This window comes from Takifugu flavidus, chromosome 18, assembly GCF_003711565.1.
Source record: "Takifugu flavidus isolate HTHZ2018 chromosome 18, ASM371156v2, whole genome shotgun sequence".
In the NCBI taxonomy this organism is placed as follows: Eukaryota; Metazoa; Chordata; class Actinopteri; order Tetraodontiformes; family Tetraodontidae; genus Takifugu; species Takifugu flavidus.
In genome coordinates this window covers 4,288,785-4,310,019 of record NC_079537.1, presented here as the reverse complement: position 1 = coordinate 4,310,019, position 21,235 = coordinate 4,288,785, and the positions used below count along the sequence as shown (strand labels likewise).

The 21,235-nt window shown below is 43.6% G+C and overlaps 1 protein-coding gene across 1 annotated transcript; it reads right to left on the bottom strand.

Moving 5' to 3' along the window:
• Window positions 1–12,442: 12,442 nt before the first annotated feature.
• On the bottom strand, window positions 12,443–20,302 carry LOC130515275 (golgin subfamily A member 6-like protein 22). Its single transcript, XM_057015437.1, has 3 exons — window positions 18,388–20,302; window positions 14,068–14,267; window positions 12,443–13,843 (listed from the first exon to the last, which is right to left on the bottom strand). Exons 1-3 carry the CDS (start codon window positions 20,300–20,302, stop codon window positions 12,443–12,445), a joined length of 3,516 nt encoding a protein of 1,171 aa, XP_056871417.1.
• Between the last annotated feature and the right edge of the window lie 933 nt (window positions 20,303–21,235).

Here is a 21,235-nt window from a genome sequence, read left to right as displayed (position 1 = left end):
CACTGAAGGGCTGAGAGCTCGGCGACGCTGGTTTTCATCCTCTGGGGGACAGGAGCGCGTTTCTGGCTGCACAATTCAATAGCTTCACTAAATAAAGAGCGAAGAGGCTGCGCGCAGTATGGAGACGCGTTTGCGTCATCCGCGCTCTTTTCTCCTTTCTTAGTTGGAAAATGATCAACTAAGTTCTCGAATTACATTATAATTAGGGATGTCAGTTAACAATTTAAAATCTTAATTAAGCACCATTATTAATAACAGCCTCTGTGGATTAATTAAGACTTATCAGGATTAGAACTCATTCATTAATAGCCCCAGAAGACTCATGAGAGAACATGAGAATAGAAACTTTGCACGTGTTTTCTTTGAACTATACGATATTCAGATCAAACTAAGAAAAAATAATAATTTCACGCCCAGAGATACAACTTGCAAAACCTTTATGAATATACCGCCTTGACAATATTAATCTGTCTGCAGTTTTTTTTGCGGTCTGCCTGGTGCTCACATCAGTGACGACCAGAGATTAGCAGTTGGTGGTTTGCAACAAAATGAGGTGTGATATGCCAGAAAGGCCAGAAAAAGGTGTGATCAGAGAAAGTAAACTCAAAGACAAGCATCGATTAGGACAATCATAAAACTAACAGAGCACATGAGAATGAAAGCACAACATGATAAACAGAAAAGTCCTCCTGCACAAATGAATCTGGAAAACAGACCAAAACTTTGCAAACTTTAAGCAAAATGCTGTTAAAATAATGTTGAATCCTTCCAGACAAATAAGTGAAGCAAACTTTTTCCATGATTCAGACAGTTCTCCAGTAAAGTGTTGCAGCACAGTCTGAAAACTGTCCTTGCTGCCTCATTAGCTAACGCCGAGTTCTGCTTCGTGAGTAGGTCGACACGGTAAAGTCTGTCCCGGGGGTTGCAGCGAGGACTCGCCCCTTGCTGTCTCTCACCCTCTCCAAAATTATGTAACGTCATGCTGGGCCGGACCATCGATTCTTCCAGCTGACTGTGTGGAGTCATGACTGATGCTCATCCTCATTCAGCTGCTGCCCAGCCAAGCCTCCGTCATCAGCAGCGCCTGATCAATGCTGATGACACTGCTCACCACCACTGTCCGTCGAATATCAATCTATCTATCTATCAATCAATCTATCTATCTATCTATCTATCTATCTATCTATCTATCTATCTATCTATCTATCTATCTATCTATCTATCTATCTATCTATCTATCTAGTAATCTTCGTTTATCCAGCACCTCTAGTGGCCATGTATGGTATTGCTTGTATTGATGGAGTATTGTGATAGCACTGGATGATAATTTTATATCCATACATCCATGGTGGGTTCTCAGTTTAAGACCTGGTATAGACAAAACATGGAAGGTGTTCTAGAGGTGCCAGAACACCTTTAGAGCACTGCCAAGATACCCTTGGGCAAGGTTCCAAAGCCATAAATGCTCATATACATGCAGGGTCATCCAGGGAAGGAATCTTCCCCATGACCCCGAATGGTAAACAGCAGTTAGGACGATGAATTAATTAATTTATCCATCATCCATCCATCCATCCATCCATCACCCATCCATCCATCCATCATCCATCCATCCATCCACCATCATCCATCCATCCATCCATCCATCCATCTACCCATCCATCCATCATCCATCCATCCACCATCATTCATCCATCCATCCATCCATCATCCATCCATCCACCATCATCCATCCATCCATCAATCCATCCACTGCATGTCTTTAGATAATTGCACAAACCTCCTGAATCTTTTAGTTGAACATGATACCTCTTCTGCCAAATACTGATTTCAGTTTCTGTTTCACTTTCCCTTTTCCAGGATCACCCAGTCGGTTTTACTCAGCTTGATTGAACTTTTTTTTTTTTTTTGACTTTATATGGTTCTCAACTAGAGGACAGTTCCATCGAACTGAGTCAAGCTGCGAAAGTGTCATGAACGGTCTGCAGGCTGGATTTGGCTGGACAGAACCCTCCATTATCAAAACCTGGCAACAGTGACTGTGGTTAATGGCTACATGTAAACCAAGGCTGGTCTCTGCTCAGTGGCTGACCTGACTGATGGATCATCCACATCCAGGAGGTCTGCAGATATATTTGAAATGGCCAAAAAGGCGTAAACTTGAGTCGTGTCGAGGTGGGTAGCACTGAAACCAGCTGTGAAATAGAAAAGGAGCATATGTGTTAAATGCCATGGATGTATAATATATTAAAATATAATCCAGTTATACACACATCATCAAATTCCTCATTAAAAGTCACTGAAGAGGGGCCAGGAAACATCATCCGGGAGGGCTAACATATGGTGGAGGAGTTAGCAGTAAATCACAGCCTGATAAGGTCAGCGTTGGCATAAAGATCACAATGTGATGAGTTTAAGAAATGAGCTGGCAGCAATTCAATCTGGAAGACACAAACGCACACGCACGCACACACTGTAAACTATATGCCACATATGTTGCGTGCCTTCCTTTGCCGGCATTATGTAGATTTGTGTGAGTGCAGAACCTTAAACTTGGCGACAGGTTTACTCAGAAAGCTCCGCTTGGCAAGCCATCCTCCTTTCTTTATTTCCCCCCAACCAGGAAACAATAGCTCCTCAGCTAAATATAGCATTTATTTGCATTTGTACCTCACCTTCTCCCCGTTCCTTTCCACCTCTCTAACAAACACACTCGCTTGCTTCTCTGCAAACGCACACAAAGTCTCATCTCCAGTGATATTTTTTACATATTTTGTCCGTGTTCAGTCTTGACAATTGAAGCTACGCAGTTCTCATGGTATCCTACACTGTCCACCACATACACAAGACTCTTTTTTAAAAGCTTATATCAACCTTGAAGTGAAACTAGATGAAAGCTTCCACCATGAAAAGCAAGTTTCCAAAGTAGGTTAAACATTCCATTTCACAAGCTCCAGCGTCGTCTTGGCATCACCATCTTTGCAGGAAACCACTTTAATGTCTGTGACTTAATTGGAGTTCTCGCATCACTGCACAGTCTGGCCTACTGTCCATTAGACAAACACACACATGCTTCTACCATAGTTGTGAGGACTTTCATAGACATAAAAAATGACCCACCTCACCAACCCCTCACCCTAAACTCAAATAGTCCTTTAAAGGTGTGAGAACCGGCTAAAATGCCCTCACGTTGCCAGGAGAGCTAGTATTTTGGTAATATTTAGCAAGAACAAGAACACACAAGCAAACTACGCCAATTTCTAGCTGCTGAAACATTTCAACCCAATTTCAAAATCAGTTCAGTTTTCTCAGAGTGTTCTATCTAGCGGAAATGAGCTTTAGCTGCAGGTAAATGTGAACATTTAGTAGCTTCATCCCAGAGGAGTGCAGAGGGAAGGCAGACCGAGCGTGTGTGAGGCCAGAGCAGCAGCGCAATCATTTCTTCTTTCTGAAGGAGCGGATTTAGCAGAAATCCAGCATCCTCTCTGTCTACGAGCCAATTAACACATCAGCAGACTCCCGCGAAAACCTTGATGTGGAGTTATAATCACTGCTCTGTGATTTGAGAAGCTTTCATATGTTTTAATTAAAACCAAAACCTAATTTTTCTGAAGCAACGGACATGCCGGAATAAAAAGAAACTCGTTCTGTCCTCGGTGTCATGACCGCAGACCTTCAGTGCTGCTGCAGCTCTGCGGCTCTGCCTGCGCACATCCTCCGCTCTGCTGACACACGACTGGAAATCAATTCTGTGCGGGCACGCAGCAGCATGGGGGGAGCTTCCCAGCGTCCCCTGTGTGCTGTGTGTGTTAAAGTAGCATCTGCTCCAGCGTCAGAATCATTTCTGCTGAAGAAACATCTGTCTGAATGAATAAGAAAAGGCCAATAAACTGCGCTATTTAAGGTGCTTGAAGCTGGAGTTGTACCTCAGACATGGGAGAGACGGGTAATTAGCGTCCCCTAGACGAGGTAGGAACCTGATCATTCGTCCCGAGGGCCACAATTTGACATAAAGATGCTGATGTTGATTGTGATGCGACTAGAGTGAGATGGCTGCCTCGGTCCCAACACTTCCAGTTGTTAGGACGCCGGATATCTGCTGACCCAGGGTCAGTGGCTGGGCTGGAGGAAGCCAATGCATTTTTAAATACGAGTTAAGTGAGTTCCATTTGTGCTTCCAAAACCCCAGAGATGATGCAGCGTCCAAATATTTAAAGATTTCTCCAATTTCTAAAGCCAAATCCAAACCTTCGGCTCCTCTGACCCTTGGAGTTCCGCAGTCATGGTGTTTGGGTTTGGGAGATCCAGATGAGGTGAGGACACGCTGCTGCAGCGCTGCACACCCCACTCCAACCACAGCTGCGCCTTCACCGCCTTATAAAGCCTCTTCGCTGCATAAATAGTCATAATGAGCTTCTAACGTGGTAGCCTCTTCAGGGGAGTCCTTACACCTCCTGGCTCTGTCTGTTTGACCGAATAACGCTCGGCATCATCTCATCTGCTCCCTGTCCAGACCAGCAATCGATTGGCTCCCGCAGACACGCCCGCAATGGCCCCTCGTGTTAGGAAATTACACTGATTGTAATCAATGAGCGGAATTTCAGCAGATTACAATAACTGTGCGTAATCTGTTGTGCGTACACAACAGTGATGCAACATCCATTTATCTAATTATTCCGGGGCATACATCATGTTACAAAAGGGCTGAAGAGGCGGAAACACAAAACTTGGCTAATGAGACCATTCTCTCCCAACAGTAAGTCATTTCCTCAGGATTCAAGGCTCCCCCTTAGACACGATCGGAACCCTGGTTTACTGATGACACTGAGAAGGATTTAAATGTGCCGACCGAATGACTGCGGTCCCTATAACAAACGGGATCATTGTGCAGCTGAACACAGAAGAAAGTTGAGAGAGAGAAAAAAGACTAATTACACAGCTCCTGACATCGGAACAATGGCGCGAGGCGTCTAACGCAGCGCCACAAACCCGCCTCTCACCCATGCCAGTGGAAAAGCGCCTATCTGCAGAACAATCCAGGAAAAGCTTCATGTGCACTTTGCAATATGTTTGACAGCAGTATATCAGAGGAACATGTGCACATCAACCAGTAAGTATCAGTTAGCTTAGTAGCAATGACAGATAGTTTTCTTTGGGATTGATGTGCGCCACACACAAGATAGCAACTTTCCTTCTGTGTCAGACCTCGTGGGCAGAACCGGATGGGTTGGCTGAAAATGCAGGTGAATGACAGCAACATTACCAGTGTCGCCGGTGCTGGGTGACAACCGGACCAAAACATCATTACTGTCCTCTTGTGACTCTGCTTTCACACTGTTATCCCCTCCATCGCTGGGGGAGCCCTGGGTCCAAGCAAAGGGAGAGCGTTTCTCTCCCCGAAATCACAGACAACAAAAAGCATCCTGTGGTGTAGATTATTTAGAGGAGAGTCTGCTGCTGGGCAACGTGTGAGAAGAAACCTCTTTGCTCCATCAGTCACTCTGAGTTTGTCAAACAGCAGATGTCAGAAGGAAACAGCGCGTCCTTGCTGCGGTGTCTGACTCGGTGTGTGTGTGTGTGTGTGTGTGTGTGTGTGTCTGGGGTTTCTTCTGATCTTTGAGATCAGCGATCTTGGGCTTATAATTACACCAACAGTTATAATTAGTGCGCTGAGATTCTCTGTTAGCCGATCTTACTTGTTGACCCGGATAGTTTCCGTATCAGCGGAGGCCGTAAGATCTGTGTCCCGACAGTCTCGTGTGGGAGCATGTTGGGATCATGCTATTTGTGCAATCAGATTCCTACTCCCTCTCTACTTGTAAGATTAGGCTGAAACCTTTTCCTCTTTGAGAGGTTATAGGCAGTAATTCTATAGCTACAGTCATTGTTCCAGCTAAGATAACACTCATAGTTACAACAGGGTCAGCTAACCTTTAGCATCATCTCAGTTATGCTGCTTGAGGCTGAGGCTGCCAGAACACAGAAACATGAGACATGACTATTGGATCAACAGTGCACGTCTTCCCCTCCCCTCTCCTCTCCTCCCCTCCCCTCCCCTCTCCTCTCCTCTCCTCTCCTCTCCTCTCCTCTCCTCTCCTCTCCTCTCCTCTCCTCTCCTCCCCTCCTCTCCTTATGAGGGGAGGGTCTCTCCCTTTTTGTGGCTGGTACTCCTCAAGGTTTCTTCCTTTTAAAAGAGTGTTTTTTTCCTTCTGTACATCTGTACAATCATCAGGCTAATGATGCAGCCATGTTCTTTCAATGCTACTGAACTAAAAACAAACTAAAACTCTCGGACTTTCTGTTCAAACTCAACGGGAAGCCTTTAACATTAGACAAAGCATCATGAACATCCCCCTCTCTGGATCTGGGATGAGGCTAAAGAATGCTGAGTGTTTAGCTGACCTTGACCAGGACAAGGTCGCAGCACGTGAATGAACCTTGGCACTAGCCGGCTCAAGGCTAGCTGACAGGACGTTAGTATATAAATCCAGCACTGGAGTCGATGTAGGCCAACTTTAATCGATGTGACACATCAGGTCAACGCGAGCACAAAAACATGCAGGACTTGAACTTGAAACTGGCGGAGTGCAGCCCCAGCGGCGTAGCATCCCGACAAAAATAGAGGCAGTGATCAAACTGCCATATTTGGCATATGATGCTGGAGCTCATTAGCTGCAGACTGAATGCGCAAAATCCAGTCGGGAAGCCGCATCAGGCAGCTTTGTTTTCCCTTCAATGGAGAGCGAGAGCCGAGTTTGAAAGTTAAGAGCCGAGATGAAGAGCTGGCGGTTCAGATGGATCTCAGCCACCACCGCTGCCTCTGAATCTCTCTCCGCTACTTCCTGTAAAGGAATCCTCCAGTGGCTTTGTAGGGAAACAGGTTCAGATGAGGAGTCAGGATGTGCAAAAGCGAGCGAGGCAGAGGAAGAGGAGAGGATGTGCGGAATCTGGCAAAGGAACAGAGTAATGGAGAGGTAAAATTAGAACAGGGGGTCAAAGGTCAGATGTTTGGACCCGGCGCAGTTTTCAGTGCCCGAACCCAAACAGCCCAAGTCCGCCAAACAAACGAAGCCATTGCGCCGCCACCCGTCATGTCGGTGGGACCGAACACCCGGATCTGCTGAGGAAAGATCAGAGACAGAATAATAAGATTCAAATAAGATCTCCCGTCCGTCAAACGTGTGGTTGCTGAACAGGAAGTGGATAAGCTCTCAGCCTTGATCTTCACTCTGTGGGGATATCATTTCTATCAGAAAGAAAGAAAGAAAGAAGAGAAAGAAAGAAAGAAAGAAAGAAGTTTTTTTTTTTTTTACACAAACACTTTATTTACACAAATTCACACTCTGTTAAAAAACCAGTGCTGACAACAAAAGAAATAGAATCAACAAAAACCAGTTACTCCACAAGGGGTTTTTGTCCACTGTCCGATTGGTCCAAAAGTGTCCTTTACAACATTCAAACACACACAAAAACCATTGTCTCTTGCCCGGAACAGAAATGGGCACTGGTCTGACATAGTATGATCCATCCTACAAAGGGAAAAACGACGGTGGCCTGTCACGCAGGCTCCAGTGGGGGGGGGCGGGGGCTCCATCCCTTCCCAGCCAGTCGGCCTACGAGCTGGTGCTCTCGTTGGACAGTTCTCTCAGTTGTTTCCTGGCTTTGCCCATATGCTTCTTTAGCCGGAAGGTCTCAGGGTCAGTCAGGTCCGACACCACTCTGTGTTTGATCCAATGGCCGGCTGACTGGATGAAGAGGAGCTTGTCGGGGAAGTAACTCCCCAAATCAGGGCCCCTCATGCCTTTGGTCTTCATGAGAAAGTTCTTGATCATGCTCGGGGGGTACAAGTCATCCCTCTCGCTGTCCGCCACCGTGTTCGACAGCTCACTGGCATCGGACATGTGCTCTTGGTCGCTGGTATCTGTGGCAGCGGCTGCATCTTCAGCCGTCCAGCTTTTCTGTCACCACCGTCGTTCATTACATTTTTCTGCTTTCTGCGCCGCTTTGCGGGAGCTGGCCGCCATTCAGGCACCCCCCCCCCTGTCCTCACTTGTACCTGCACCTCCCTCACCCTGCTCACCTGTGCTCATTCCTCCCACACCAAGCTCGCCAGCCGTTTTCCCTGCACCCCACGCTCGCCTGTCTCCTGCCCCACGTCACCTACAGCTACACCCTGCTCACCGGTTTGACCCATGTCTCCCATCTCTCCTGCCTCACCCAGTTCACTTATTTCACTCATTCCATCCCCAGTCTCGCCCAGCCCGCCCAACACTTCAAAAGCCACCCCAGTTGGATCCATTTCCTTCCCCACCTCACCACTCTCACCAGTCACCTCCACCACCATCTCCACATTCTCCCTCGCTCCACTCACCTCAGTCACACACACACACTCACTCCGTTTTCCCTCCGCCTTCGACTCCATCTCCGCGCCGTCCGGAGCAGCGGGGCCCCCCTCCACACTGCACCGCCGACGCCTCGCTCTCCAGCCCCGCGGGAGCGGCGGGTTCCGCCGCCACCGCGTCCGGGACGGCGCGGCTCGGACAAGCCCTGGCCAAATGTCCCTCCTCGCCACAGTTAAAACATTTAAGGGCAGAGGAGGTAGCAAATAAAACATAATCAAAGTCGTCCACACGGACAACAAACCGATAATTAAAATCCTCCGCCCCGTTGTTTAAAATCATGTGGACCTGCCTGCGATGAGACGCTACGTGTTTCAACAATGGCGACCGACACCCCGACATCAACTTCCTAATGGGGGACACCAGTTTCCCATGTCGGGACAGTTCTCTCTCCAGGAACTCATCGCTGACGCGGCCGGCGGCACGGATTACTTTGTCCAACGTGCCGCCGGCCACGTCAGCGGAGTCACCTGGACGAACTGCCCCCCCCCCACGGTGATCCCCGTCTCCACCAACCTGTTGGCCTGTTCCACCTGCTCTACAAACAGCACCACCGCCCTGTTCATGCGGGCGGCGGACTTCACGGAGCCGTGACCGATTTCCTGGCCCACAGCCAGGGCCACCTCCTCCACACTGAGCACGGAGCCCGCTCCCACCTTCACCCCGTGTCTCCTGCTCAACTCGTTCAGTTTGGCGTTCGCCGCCATGACGGCCGCACGCGGTCGGCCGCCCCACAAACTCACACACACACACACACTCGCTAAACTAATAAATGAATACAAAGCACACAGAAAATAAAACTATATTCACAACCATTCACACTCACACAGAAAAAGACAGAAATAGGAAACGTGTTTTTGCACAATCTCTCATTCGTTCTCTCTCTCTCCCGCTCGCACTCCTTCCACCACTGAAAGAAAGAAAGAAAGAAAGAAATATCAACGTTATCCACCGTTTCCGCAGGATTTGGTGCCTCCTAATGTTTTTAGGGGCCAAATATCTTTAAAAAACACAAAAAAACAGGTCACGTGGTGACACCTGTGTCGGAGGCATATATCATTTCCCCTTCTCTGTAAGAAATATATGAATTTATTCTGCTTGGTACAAAAAAATGTATAGCAGCATTTATTTGGGGCACCATCAATTTTTAAAAAACTGCGGATTTGGAACTGCTCTATTTTTCATGCAAAACTCCAAACTGGGGATTTTTGTTGCGGGTTTTCAGTGAAATGAAGTCTTTATGGGCAACATTTGGTACAGTTTGAATGCGTTTTTAGCTGTTTTTGCCTGTATTTATATTGAACATGAAGTAGCTCATTGTGCCGTCTCTCCACGTGTTTACACCTTTTTCAAGGATCAAGTTCACATTTACTTCAAAAACAACCACATGGAATGTCTTATTTTCCCATCAGTCAACATTCTAAATGTTTGGCAGATATCTGGGCGACTGGTGCTGTTCGTCACCATGATGGGATGATTCGGGGGTGTTCTCACATGAATCTGCCCAAATGGCCCCATTTGCCACCTGAAAAACATAGTGAGGTCTGACCCTCCCCTAAGTGTAGTTTCTGTACACGGAGCTCTTACAGCAGCTCAGAATGGCCAGTTTGGAACATCTAATGGTTGCTAGGTGACAACACTATAATGACTCTACACAGGGGAAAAAACAAAAATTTCATGTTCATCATTTTGTGAGTGACACGATTGCCGACAGTTTTTATTTATTGTTTTATGTTCACATCAGGGCTACACAAACAGGTCGGCACACACCAGCGATCCAGTTGATCCTCACTGACCCGACAGCTGAAGGACAGACGGACGTGGACGCCTATGAGATCAGACGTATGAAACCGACACGGACTCTGAAAGGCAAAAAACACATCAACATAAACAGATGTCCCTAACTCTCTCTCGCTCTCTCACACACACACACATGTGCACATGCACGCACCTGGACAAAATCGAGGTACCCTATTCCAAAACATAGTCATCCTCATCATTTTCCTTTCAGACAGACAGGAAGATGGAAATGAGAGACAGGAGCAAAGAAAGTAACTTAATATTTGACTGAATTCCCTATTTAAATCCCAGCAAGCTCCCTCAACTTACACACATCCAAGCACGGTCGACACACTCCCGTGCGTGATCATGGAGTGTGTCCTGTGCTGTAACCATGCTACCGTTGCAAAAATTCCTCACTAAAGCAAGGACGAAGCTAGCAAAGCGAAATTTGTCTAAACAGTATCTTGTCAGGAACGTGTAGTCTAGTGAGGGCTTGGTGTGATGGTGTGGTGACCTCTGACCCTCACAGTCAGTCAGTGACAGGTAGAAAGGAAAAAGGACCTTCAGGGAGGTCCCTTTCAGTGGTTTGCTTCTGGCTGTCACTGTCATTAATTACAGGCGTGCTTTTCTTTGTTTTCACAGTGTTGAGTTTCTTTCCCCACTGGTGCCCTCTTGTGTGCAGTTCAGGGTGAGCTCTGATAAAAGTGTATTCCGTATGTAGCATCTTCAAGTTGTTGAATGTAACATTCATCAGCTTAAACCCTCCAAAAGTGTGAGTTAATCGCACTAAATCTACTAGTTTTAGCTCTCTTGCAAGACTCATGGCAACTGCCGATGCAAGGACAATTTTTTTGTCCAATAGCCCCGTTTCTGATGGTGAAAGATGTACGTGAATCTGTGCTCTGATAATCCTAAGAACTAAATTTGCATTGCTGTTTCACTTGGCACGGACTAACAAACCCATAGAAGTGGTAGCTCCATCATTGTCACGTCTATCAAGTTTGAAAATAATGGGTAAATCTGTGGTTAAATCTGATTTAACAAATTCTGGGAGAAAAACCAAAGCATCAGGAGAATAGGCTTTAAGAATATATTTTAATCATATATAGGCTTTAATCATATATCAGCAGCAACATAAACAGAAATATTGGTAAGAAGCAAAGTTTTGTACTGTTACCTCAGAAGGTTTATATATTTTAATATAGATAATGACTTTCTGTGTCATCATCAAGGCTCATCTGCTTTTGACTTCAGGGCAAAAAAAATTAGAAGTACACCAAGAGTTAGGGAAAAGTGATAGATTAGGATAAGCAGTTTCTTAAAAACTAGAAGTACTGTCATTAGTCGTCTTTCAGAGCGACGTTCTAAAAGTTGTACAGATGAATCCTGGACACGCAGCTCCGTCTGCTGTTCCAGTCTAAACTGTGGGAGCCTTTCAATTGTCCGCTCATCATATGTGAGTTGTAAATTTTCTGTGAGCTGCAATCCAAGACAGAATTGCCCCTCTGTCAGTTGCTGGAGGTTAAAGTCTTGAACGTGATCTGTATTTGTACTGCTTAGGAAACGCCTCGCTGTCTTGAAATTACATGATATGTTTGGGAGATGCTCCTCTGTGCGATCATCAATGCTAATATCTTGGAGGTGCTCCTCTTTCTGCATATCATGACAGATGCCTCGGATTTGACTTTTAATCCAATTAAACATCCATCCAAATATAATGACTTGGAAAATCATTCTTATCTTCATGGAAAATGTAATGTCTTGGGGGGACTCCTTAGCCTTTTCCTCCGATGTAGTGGTCGAGACCTGCTCTTCTAGGCTAATGTCTTGGAGATACTCCTTTGTCTGGTCATCAGATGTTTCCCCATCAAATGTAAAGTTTTGAAGGCACTCCTCTGTCTTCTCATAAGATGTAATATTTGGGAGATTGTTTTCTGTTTTCTTATTAAATGTAAGGTCCTCAGGTGATATCTCCTCAGGTGATATCTCCCAAATGCTTTGCTCTGTATCCTGCTTCAAAGTAATGTCACAGAGGGTGACATCAGTGTGTTCTAAAGCTCTTATCTCATTGCATGTTTCTGCTCTTTGTTTCTCAGTTGAGTCCAAAGTTGTAACTCTTATTAAGTCATCGTCCTGACTCATATCAGACTGGTCTTGCTGCACTTTTTCCGGTGGGATCATCAAGCTACTTTCAGCAAAACTGTCAAACATCCTTCGTTGAGATTCCTGGTCTGATTTCCTCTTCTTTTGTCTTTCCTCTTTCAGTTGTTTCTCAAGATCCCTAATCCATCCTGTAGAACCTTCTTGCTGGCCTGACACTCTTGAAATGATTTGAGCAGTAATTCGGAATTTTGGCTTCGTACATTGTCCAGAGACTGCAGCTTGGTCAGCTGATCATTAAGCATTTTGTTCTGTCCAGCCAGTTGTTTTTCAGTCTTGCGGAGATTGCAAACTTCCTGCAACAAACTCTGATTGTCGGCAAGTTTTCCCTCCAGCTCAGACTGTAGCTTGGCATTATTGGTTTTCAGAGAGCCGTTTGCCTCCTCCAGGTCCTGTATCACGGTGGCCAGTTTCATTTTATCCTCCTCAGTGTCTTTCACAAGAGCACTAAGATGATGCACCTTTTCTTCGGCTGTCTGTTTCGCTATGTTAAAGTTGGCTACCCGCTGGGTGAGGTTTACAATCATATGGTTGAGGTATGATACGCTTGTCCGGGAATTCTGCAGGTCTGTTTTCACATTATCAATTTCTGTGTCTTTTGCCTCGAGCAGAGAGGTAAGTTCACCCACCTTGGCACTGAGGGTCTCGGTGAGTCCACTGAGATGTTTCTCTTTGTCCCGAGACTTCATTGATTCTTTCCTTAAATTTTCAGCTTGTTCTTCAAAAGACTGCAGCCGGGTCATATTCGCATTCATGGCCTCATTTTTTTCCATCAAGATCTTCTGATTTTGTTTCATTTCCTGAACTTCCTGCATCAAATGTTCCTTTTCGGCCTTTGTTTGCTCAACCTGAGATAGAAGTGAGGCTATTTCAGCTGCTTTGCGATGGATGTCCTCATGAAGGGATTTCTTCGTTGTCTGCAGTTCCTTCAACATGACCGTTTGTCTCCTAATGTCTGAATGCAATTTTTTGTTCAGGCAATTAGATTCATGCAGCTTGTTGGAGTACCTGGATGCGGCGCACTCAGCTACATGCAGTGAAGAGTTAAGAGCATTGAGATTTTCTTCATTTTTCTTTGTCAGAGAGTCAAAGTGGCATAGTTTCTCATTCAGACCTGCGATTGTCTCATTTAGACGTCCCTCCTTGGTCTTGGACTTTGCAACAGTAATTCTCAGATACTCCAGCTCTTTCTTCCTTGATTCGGATACTGAGGAAATCTCAGCTACCTTGGCAGTGAGTTCTTCAATTTCACGAATAAAAAGTTTCCCTTTGGTCTGAGACGTTTTCTTTTCCACACTCAGCCTTTCGATCTCTTGTTTTTGTCTTTCTGTCAAAGACTGAAAGTTGGAGACTTTAGTGGTCAGACCACAGTACTCATCCCTCACTCTTTTGTCATTGTCCTGCAGAGTGTAAAGTTTCCGCAGCACACTGTCTTTGTCCTCCTGAATTTGCTGCTTCTCTAGCTCCAGCTGGTGTTTCTCATCATTTAGGACAGTATTTCTCTGCATTAGAGCGAGATTGGTTTGCTCTAGGTGCTGCAGGGCTCCTATCACTATATTTGTCTCTTTCCATGTTTCCTTGTACGTGCTGTCAGAATTACAATATTTACTCAATAACTTCAGAGAGTAATTCTCAGCATCATCTATTTTTTGGCGGAGCTGTTGATTCTCCTCTGAAAGGCTGTTCTTCAGACTTGAAGTTGGGAAACCTCATCAGAAAGACTCACCAGCTTCTCTGTCCGTAACAGATCACTGACCTCAGTGTCGCTCATCACTTCCTGCAGAGCTTCAATCTCTTTGTGGTGTTCCTCTTTCAGAGATTCGACTTTGGCCTGCTCAGCGTTGAGAGCACTGCTCAGCACTTTCACTCTGTTGCTATCACGATTAGCCTTAGCCTCGAGTTTGGTATATTTGTCATATAGGCGTTCTGCACGTGATTTCATTTCTGTCACCTGAACAAGGACATTTTTTTTCTCCTCAAGCCAAGTCAAACGGGCCTTTTCAAAATCTTCCTGCTGCTGTGTCATCCTGGCAGTCAGATCTTTTTCTGCCTCTTCCTTAAGAGCCAAAAGGGAAATGAGCTGCTTCACTTTGTCTTGACATTTGTCTATGTCTTCCTTATATAAACGCATTTGCTGAAGTTGCTCCTGATGTAATGTCACGTTTAACAACTCCTGATCTGTGTCACTGTGCAAACGTTCTGGAATGGCATTTGCAGGGCATTCTGTGCTGCATTGACTATCTTCATTCTCTCGAAAACCCAATGCAAAACATCTCTCTTCAGCTGGGCTTGATAAAGTTTTTTGCTCAAATTCTTCTTCCGAACCTTTTAGGGGTTTCCCAGATCTTTTATGCCTGCTAAATAGCCCAGTTCTGAATCGCTGCATTGTGTTGAATAAATTTGTTCACACTGTCTATATTTTTTTAAATAAATTTGAGGCATAATATAAACATTAGGACTTTGATAGTTCAAAGGACGCTGACGACTTTTATTTTTGTGTACTGTTTGCCTTTGCTTGCTTTGTTATCAAAGCTCCAAAATGTTGCCATAAAACCTTTGATTTTAAGCTTTCATTCTATTAAACAATTACAATTGTCATGCATATGTTCTGAGCTTTAAATCATTTTCTTGTTGTTCCTGTAGCTTTATAGTTACACTGTTAGAAAATAAAGGAACAAAATGCTGGTATTATGTCATCTGCATCATTAACTTGATCTTTATCATTATTACAGATTGCACTGTTACGCCATAGTCTGGGCAAAGCTGCTCCTGGGATGTTATACATGAAAAGACTAGAGCATAGGTGTCAAACTCTGGCCCGTGGGCCAAATTTGGACCACAATGTAATTATAGTTGGCCCGCGAAGCCATACCAATTGGCTATTAGTGCTGGCCCGCCGGTATTATCACTTAAAGCGATAGATATGTAAAAGACGGACCTGTCTGTCTTGTATGTGGAGCCAATGTGCATTACAAGGAGAGCAACAACAGATGACACTATAAAACGCAACACCAAGACAAGCACAAGCACCTGGAAATGAATCAAAGGCACCAGAAAGTAGAAGAGACGAAAAGGCATTACATTAACTTACAATAATAAAAGATTGCTGTTGAAATTTAAAAGAGAAGAAATGAACGCCACTGATATGTTGTTGTTTTTTTATTTCCATTTTGCACGTGTGCAATAATAAATTATATATTGCATTGTCTTAAGCTTTACTTGTTCCATGTTAAGTTGTTGAGCAAAACTAGTTTGGGTCCATACCAAAAGGTTCCGTGTTACAGCCGGTGGAAGAGTTTTTTCAATAAATATCAACATAGGCTGGTGACTTTATCCCAGTTTTGAATTTTGGCCCACTGGGTATTTGAGTTTGACACCTCTGGACTAGAAGGAACATTTAAGCGTTAGCAGCGATGGTGGGTTTTGCGTGCCAGTTATGAGGGCGGATATATGTTTTATATTTTTGACACAGTCAACACACTGGTACAGTCATCACATCATCCTCAGACTGGCCTTCTTCCACCGGAGACTGATTTTCATTTTTTACTGATAATGTTAAAATCACACATGGGTCTGGCCCATTATCTAACTGCCTGAGATCCACAGATGTTCGCTTTCTGGTTGTTTAGAAGTTGGTGTTGAGGACTGGTGAGGTAGACGAGTAAAGGTGACCTGGCATTAGGACCCCTAGAGCTTGGAATGACCACCATGAAGAGACAGTTTGTCACTGACAGAATTCTTTTATGTGGCTTTTATGCAAACATTTGCTATTTTTGTTGGTTTTGTTAAGCAACTTGAAATTCTGGCTTTTAAAAATATGAAGATTTGATGAGAAAACCTGAAAGCATCCTCACATCGTGAGCAGTCCAGACTGACGGAAAAGTATAAAGACCAAACCATTTTATGAATAAAAGTATAAAGACCAAGCCATTTTATAAATAAAAGTATAAGAACCAAACCATTTTATAAATAAAAGTATAAAGACCAAGCCATTTTATAAATAAAAGTATAAAGACCAAGCCATTTTATGAATAAAAGTATAAAGACTAAGCCATTTTATAAATAAAAGTATAAAGACCAAGCCATTTTACATGTGGCTAAAAGATGGGAGTGTGAATTTCACTACATCTGTGTGAAATTCCATCATCGGCACAGAAAACTGAAAAATGATTTTCTACGGTAGGAGTAACTACATGGAGTGTTCTGTAAGGCATTTAGCCTTTCCATATAGAAGGAAATGAAGTTTTAATTAAATAATATAAATAAATAAAGTATTCTTAAAAACAAGGTACATAAATTGTCATATTCATCTTGCAAATGATTTGTCCATGACTGCACAGGCTACGGTAGTCTGTCTTTCTGCACTTTTTAAAAACTATTATGTTTTTGATTTGCATGTCCTCATTTCTGATTCAATAATACAAGAAATAGCATAATAAACTCCAAATGCAAACATCTTTATAACCCGGTTTGGGTGAATGTAAACACATCTTTGCAAATATGGTGACAATCTGATTATTTCTATTTATATGCAACAGGCCATACAATGCCCAGCAGGAATTGTGACAAAGACTTCACTTCGTGAGCACTTTTCTCTGAGACTGTCCAACATTTATACCAATTCCATCTTTTCGCACATTTGTCTTGGTCACATTTTAGTAAATGGATGGATCCAATGCTTTCAGCTATAACTACTGAGTGGATAATATATATATATATGAATTTATATATATTTGCATTGTTGTTTCACTTGGCACGAACTAACAAACCCATAGAAGTGGTAGCTCCATCATTGTCACGTCTATCGAGTTTGAAAATAATGGGTAAATCTGTAGTTAAATCTGATTTAACAAATTCTGGGAGAAAAACCAAAGCATCAGGAGAATAGGCTTTAAGAATATATTTTAATCATATATAGGCTTTAATCATATATCAGCAGCAACATAAACAGAAATATTGGTAAGAAGCAAAGTTTTGTACTGTTACCTCAGAAGGTTTATATATTTTAATATAGATAATGACTTTCTGTGTCATCATCAAGGCTCATCTGCTTTTAACTTCAGGGCAAAAAAAAATAGAAGTACACCAAGAGTTAGGGAAAAGTGACAGATTAGGATAAGCAGTTTCTTAAAAACTAGAAGTACTGTCATTAGTCGTCTTTCAGAGTGACGTTCTAAAAGTTGTACAGATGAATCCTGGACACGCAGCTCCGTCTGCTGTTCCAGTCTAAACTGTGGGAGCCTTTCAATTGTCCGCTCATCATATGTGAGTTGTAAATTTTCTGTGAGCTGCAATCCAAGACAGAATTGCCCCTCTGTCAGTTGCTGGAGGTTAAAGTCTTGAACGTGATCTGTATTTGTACTGCTTAGGAAACGCCTCGCTGTTGTGAAATTACATGATATGTTTGGGAGATGCTCCTCTGTGCGATCATCAATGCTAATATCTTGGAGGTGCTCCTCTTTCTGCATATCATGACAGATGCCTCGGATTTGCCTTTTAATCCAATTAAACATCCATCCAAATATAATGACTTGGAAAATCATTCTTATCTTCATGGAAAATGTAATGTCTTGGGGGGACTCCTTAGCCTTTTCCTCCGATGTAGTGGTCGAGACCTGCTCTTCTAGGCTAATGTCTTGGAGATACTCCTTTGTCTGGTCATCAGATGTTTCCCCATCAAATGTAAAGTTTTGAAGGCACTCCTCTGTCTTCTCATAAGATGTAATATTTGGGAGATTGTTTTCTCTTTTCTTATTAAATGTAAGGTCTTTGGAGTGCTTCTGCTCTAATTGCTCATTAAGCATCTCGGTGAGATTCACCAGTGCCTGTTCCTCAGGTGATATCTCCCAAATGCTTTGCTCTGTATCCTGCTTCAAAGTAATGTCACAGAGGGTGACATCAGTGTGTTCTAAAGCTCTTATCTCATTGCATGTTTCCGCTCTTTGTTCCTCAGTTGAGTCCAAAGTTGTAACTCTTATTAAGTCATCATCCTGACTCATATCAGACTGGTCTTGTTGCACTTTTTCCGGCGGGATCATCAAGCTACTTTCAGCAAAACTGTCAAACATCCTTCGTTGAGATTCCTGGTCTGATTTCCTCTTCTTTTGTCTTTCCTCTTTCAGTTGTTTCTCAAGATCCCTAATCCGTTCCTGTAGAACCTTCTTGCTGGCCTGACACTCTTGAAATGATTTGAGCAGTAATTCGGAATTTTGGCTTCGTACATTGTCCAGAGACTGCAGCTTGGTCAGCTGATCATTAAGCATTTTGTTCTGTCCAGCCAGTTGTTTTTCAGTCTTGCGGAGATTGCAAACTTCCTGCAACAAACTCTGATTGTCGGCAAGTTTTCCCTCCAGCTCAGACTGTAGCTTGGCATTATTGGTTTTCAGAGAGCCGTTTGCCTCCTCCAGGTCCTGTATCACGGTGGCCAGTTTCATTTTATCCTCCTCAGTGTCTTTCACAAGAGCACTAAGATGATGCACCTTTTCTTCGGCTGTCTGTTTCGCTATGTTAAAGTTGGCTACCCGCTGGGTGAGGTTTACAATCATATGGTTGAGGTATGATATGCTTGTCCGGGAATTCTGCAGGTCTGTTTTCACATTATCAATTTCTGTGTCTTTTGCCTCGAGCAGAGAGGTAAGTTCACCCACCTTGGCACTGAGGGTCTCGTTGAGTCCACTGAGATGTTTCTCTTTGTCCCGAGACTTCATCGATTCTTTCCTTAAATTTTCAGTTTGTTCTTCAAAAGACTGCAGCCGGGTCATATTCGCATTCATGGCCTCATTTTTTTCCATCAAGATCTTCTGATTTTGTTTCATTTCCTGAACTTCCTGCATCAAATGTTCCTTTTCGGCCTTTGTTTGCTCAACCTGAGATAGAAGTGAGGCTATTTCAGCTGCTTTGCGATGGATGTCCTCATGAAGGGATTTCTTCGTTGTCTGCAGTTCCTTCAACATGACCGTTTGTCTCCTAATGTCTGAATGCAATTTTTTGTTCAGGCAATTAGATTCATGCAGCTTGTTGGAGTACCTGGATGCGGCGCACTCAGCTACATGCAGTGAAGAGTTAAGAGCATTGAGATTTTCTTCATTTTTCTTTGTCAGAGAGTCAAAGTGGCATAGTTTCTCATTCAGACCTGCGATTGTCTCATTTAGACGTCCCTCCTTGGTCTTGGACTTTGCAACAGTAATTCTCAGATACTCCAGCTCTTTCTTCCTTGATTCGGATACTGAGGAAATCTCAGCTACCTTGGCAGTGAGTTCTTCAATTTCACGAATCAAAAGTTTCCCTTTGGTCTGAGACGTTTTCTTTTCCACACTCAGCCTTTCGATCTCTTGTTTTTGTCTTTCTGTCAAAGACTGAAAGTTGGAGACTTTAGTGGTCAGACCACAGTACTCATCCCTCACTCTTTTGTCATTGTCCTGCAGAGTGTAAAGTTTCCGCAGCACACTGTCTTTGTCCTCCTGAATTTGCTGCTTCTCTAGCTCCAGCTGGTGTTTCTCATCATTTAGGACAGTATTTCTCTGCATTAGAGCGTGATTGGTTTGCTCTAGGTGCTGCAGGGCTCCTATCACTATATTTGTCTCTTTCAATGTTTCCTTGTACGTGCTGTCAGAATTACAATATTTACTCAATAACTTCAGAGAGTAATTCTCAGCATCATCTATTTTTTGGCGGAGCTGTTGATTCTCCTCTGAAAGGCTGTTCTTCAGACTTGAAAGTTGGGAAACCTCATCAGAAAGACTCACCAGCTTCTCTGTCCGTAACAGATCACTGACCTCAGTGTCGCTCATCACTTCCTGCAGAGCTTCAATCTCTTTGTGGTGTTCCTCTTTCAGAGATTCGACTTTGGCCTGCTCAGCGTTGAGAGCACTGCTCAGCACTTTCACTCTGTTGCTATCACGATTAGCCTTAGCCTCGAGTTTGGTATATTTGTCATATAGGTGTTCTGCACGTGATTTCATTTCAGTCACCTGAGCAAGGAATTTTTTTTTTCCTCAAGCCAAGTCAAACGGGCCTTTTCAAAATCTTCCTGCTGCTGTGTCATCCTGGCAGTCAGATCTTTTTCTGCCTCTTCCTTAAGAGCCAAAAGGGAAATGAGCTGCTTCACTTTGTCTTGACATTTGTCTATGTCTTCCTTATATAAACGCATTTGCTGAAGTTGCTCCTGATGTAATGTCACGTTTAACAACTCCTGATCTGTGTCACTATGCAAAAGTTCTGGAATGGCATTTGCAGGGCATTCTGTGCTGCATTGACTATCTTCATTCTCCCGAAAACCCAATGCAAAACATCTCGCTTCAGCTGAGCTTGATAAAGTTTCTTGCTCAAATTTTTCTTCCGAACCTTTTAGAGGTTTCCCAGATCTTTTATGCCTGCTAAATAACCCAGTTCTGAATCGCTGCATTGTGTTGAATAAATTTGTTCACACTGTCTATATTTTTTTAAATAAATTTGAGGCATAATATAAACATTAGGACTTTGATAGTTCAAAGGACGTTGACAACTTTTATTTTTGTGTACTGTTTGCCTTTGCTTGATTTGTTATCAAAGCTCCAAAATGTTGCCATAAAACCTTTGATTTTAAGCTTTCATTCTATTAAACAATTACAATTGTCATGCATATGTTCTGAGCTTTAAATCATTTTCTTGTTGTTCCTGTAGCTGTATAGTTACACTGTCAGAAAATAAAGGAACAAAATGCTGGTATTATGTCATCTGCATCATTAACTTGATCTTTATCATTATTAAAGAAGATTGCACTGTTACGCCATAGTCTGGGCAAAGCTGCACCTGGGATGATATACATGAAAAGACTAGAGCATGGGTGTCAAACTCTGGCCCGTGGGCCAAATTTGGCCCGCAATGTAATTATAGTTGGCCCGCGAAGCCATACC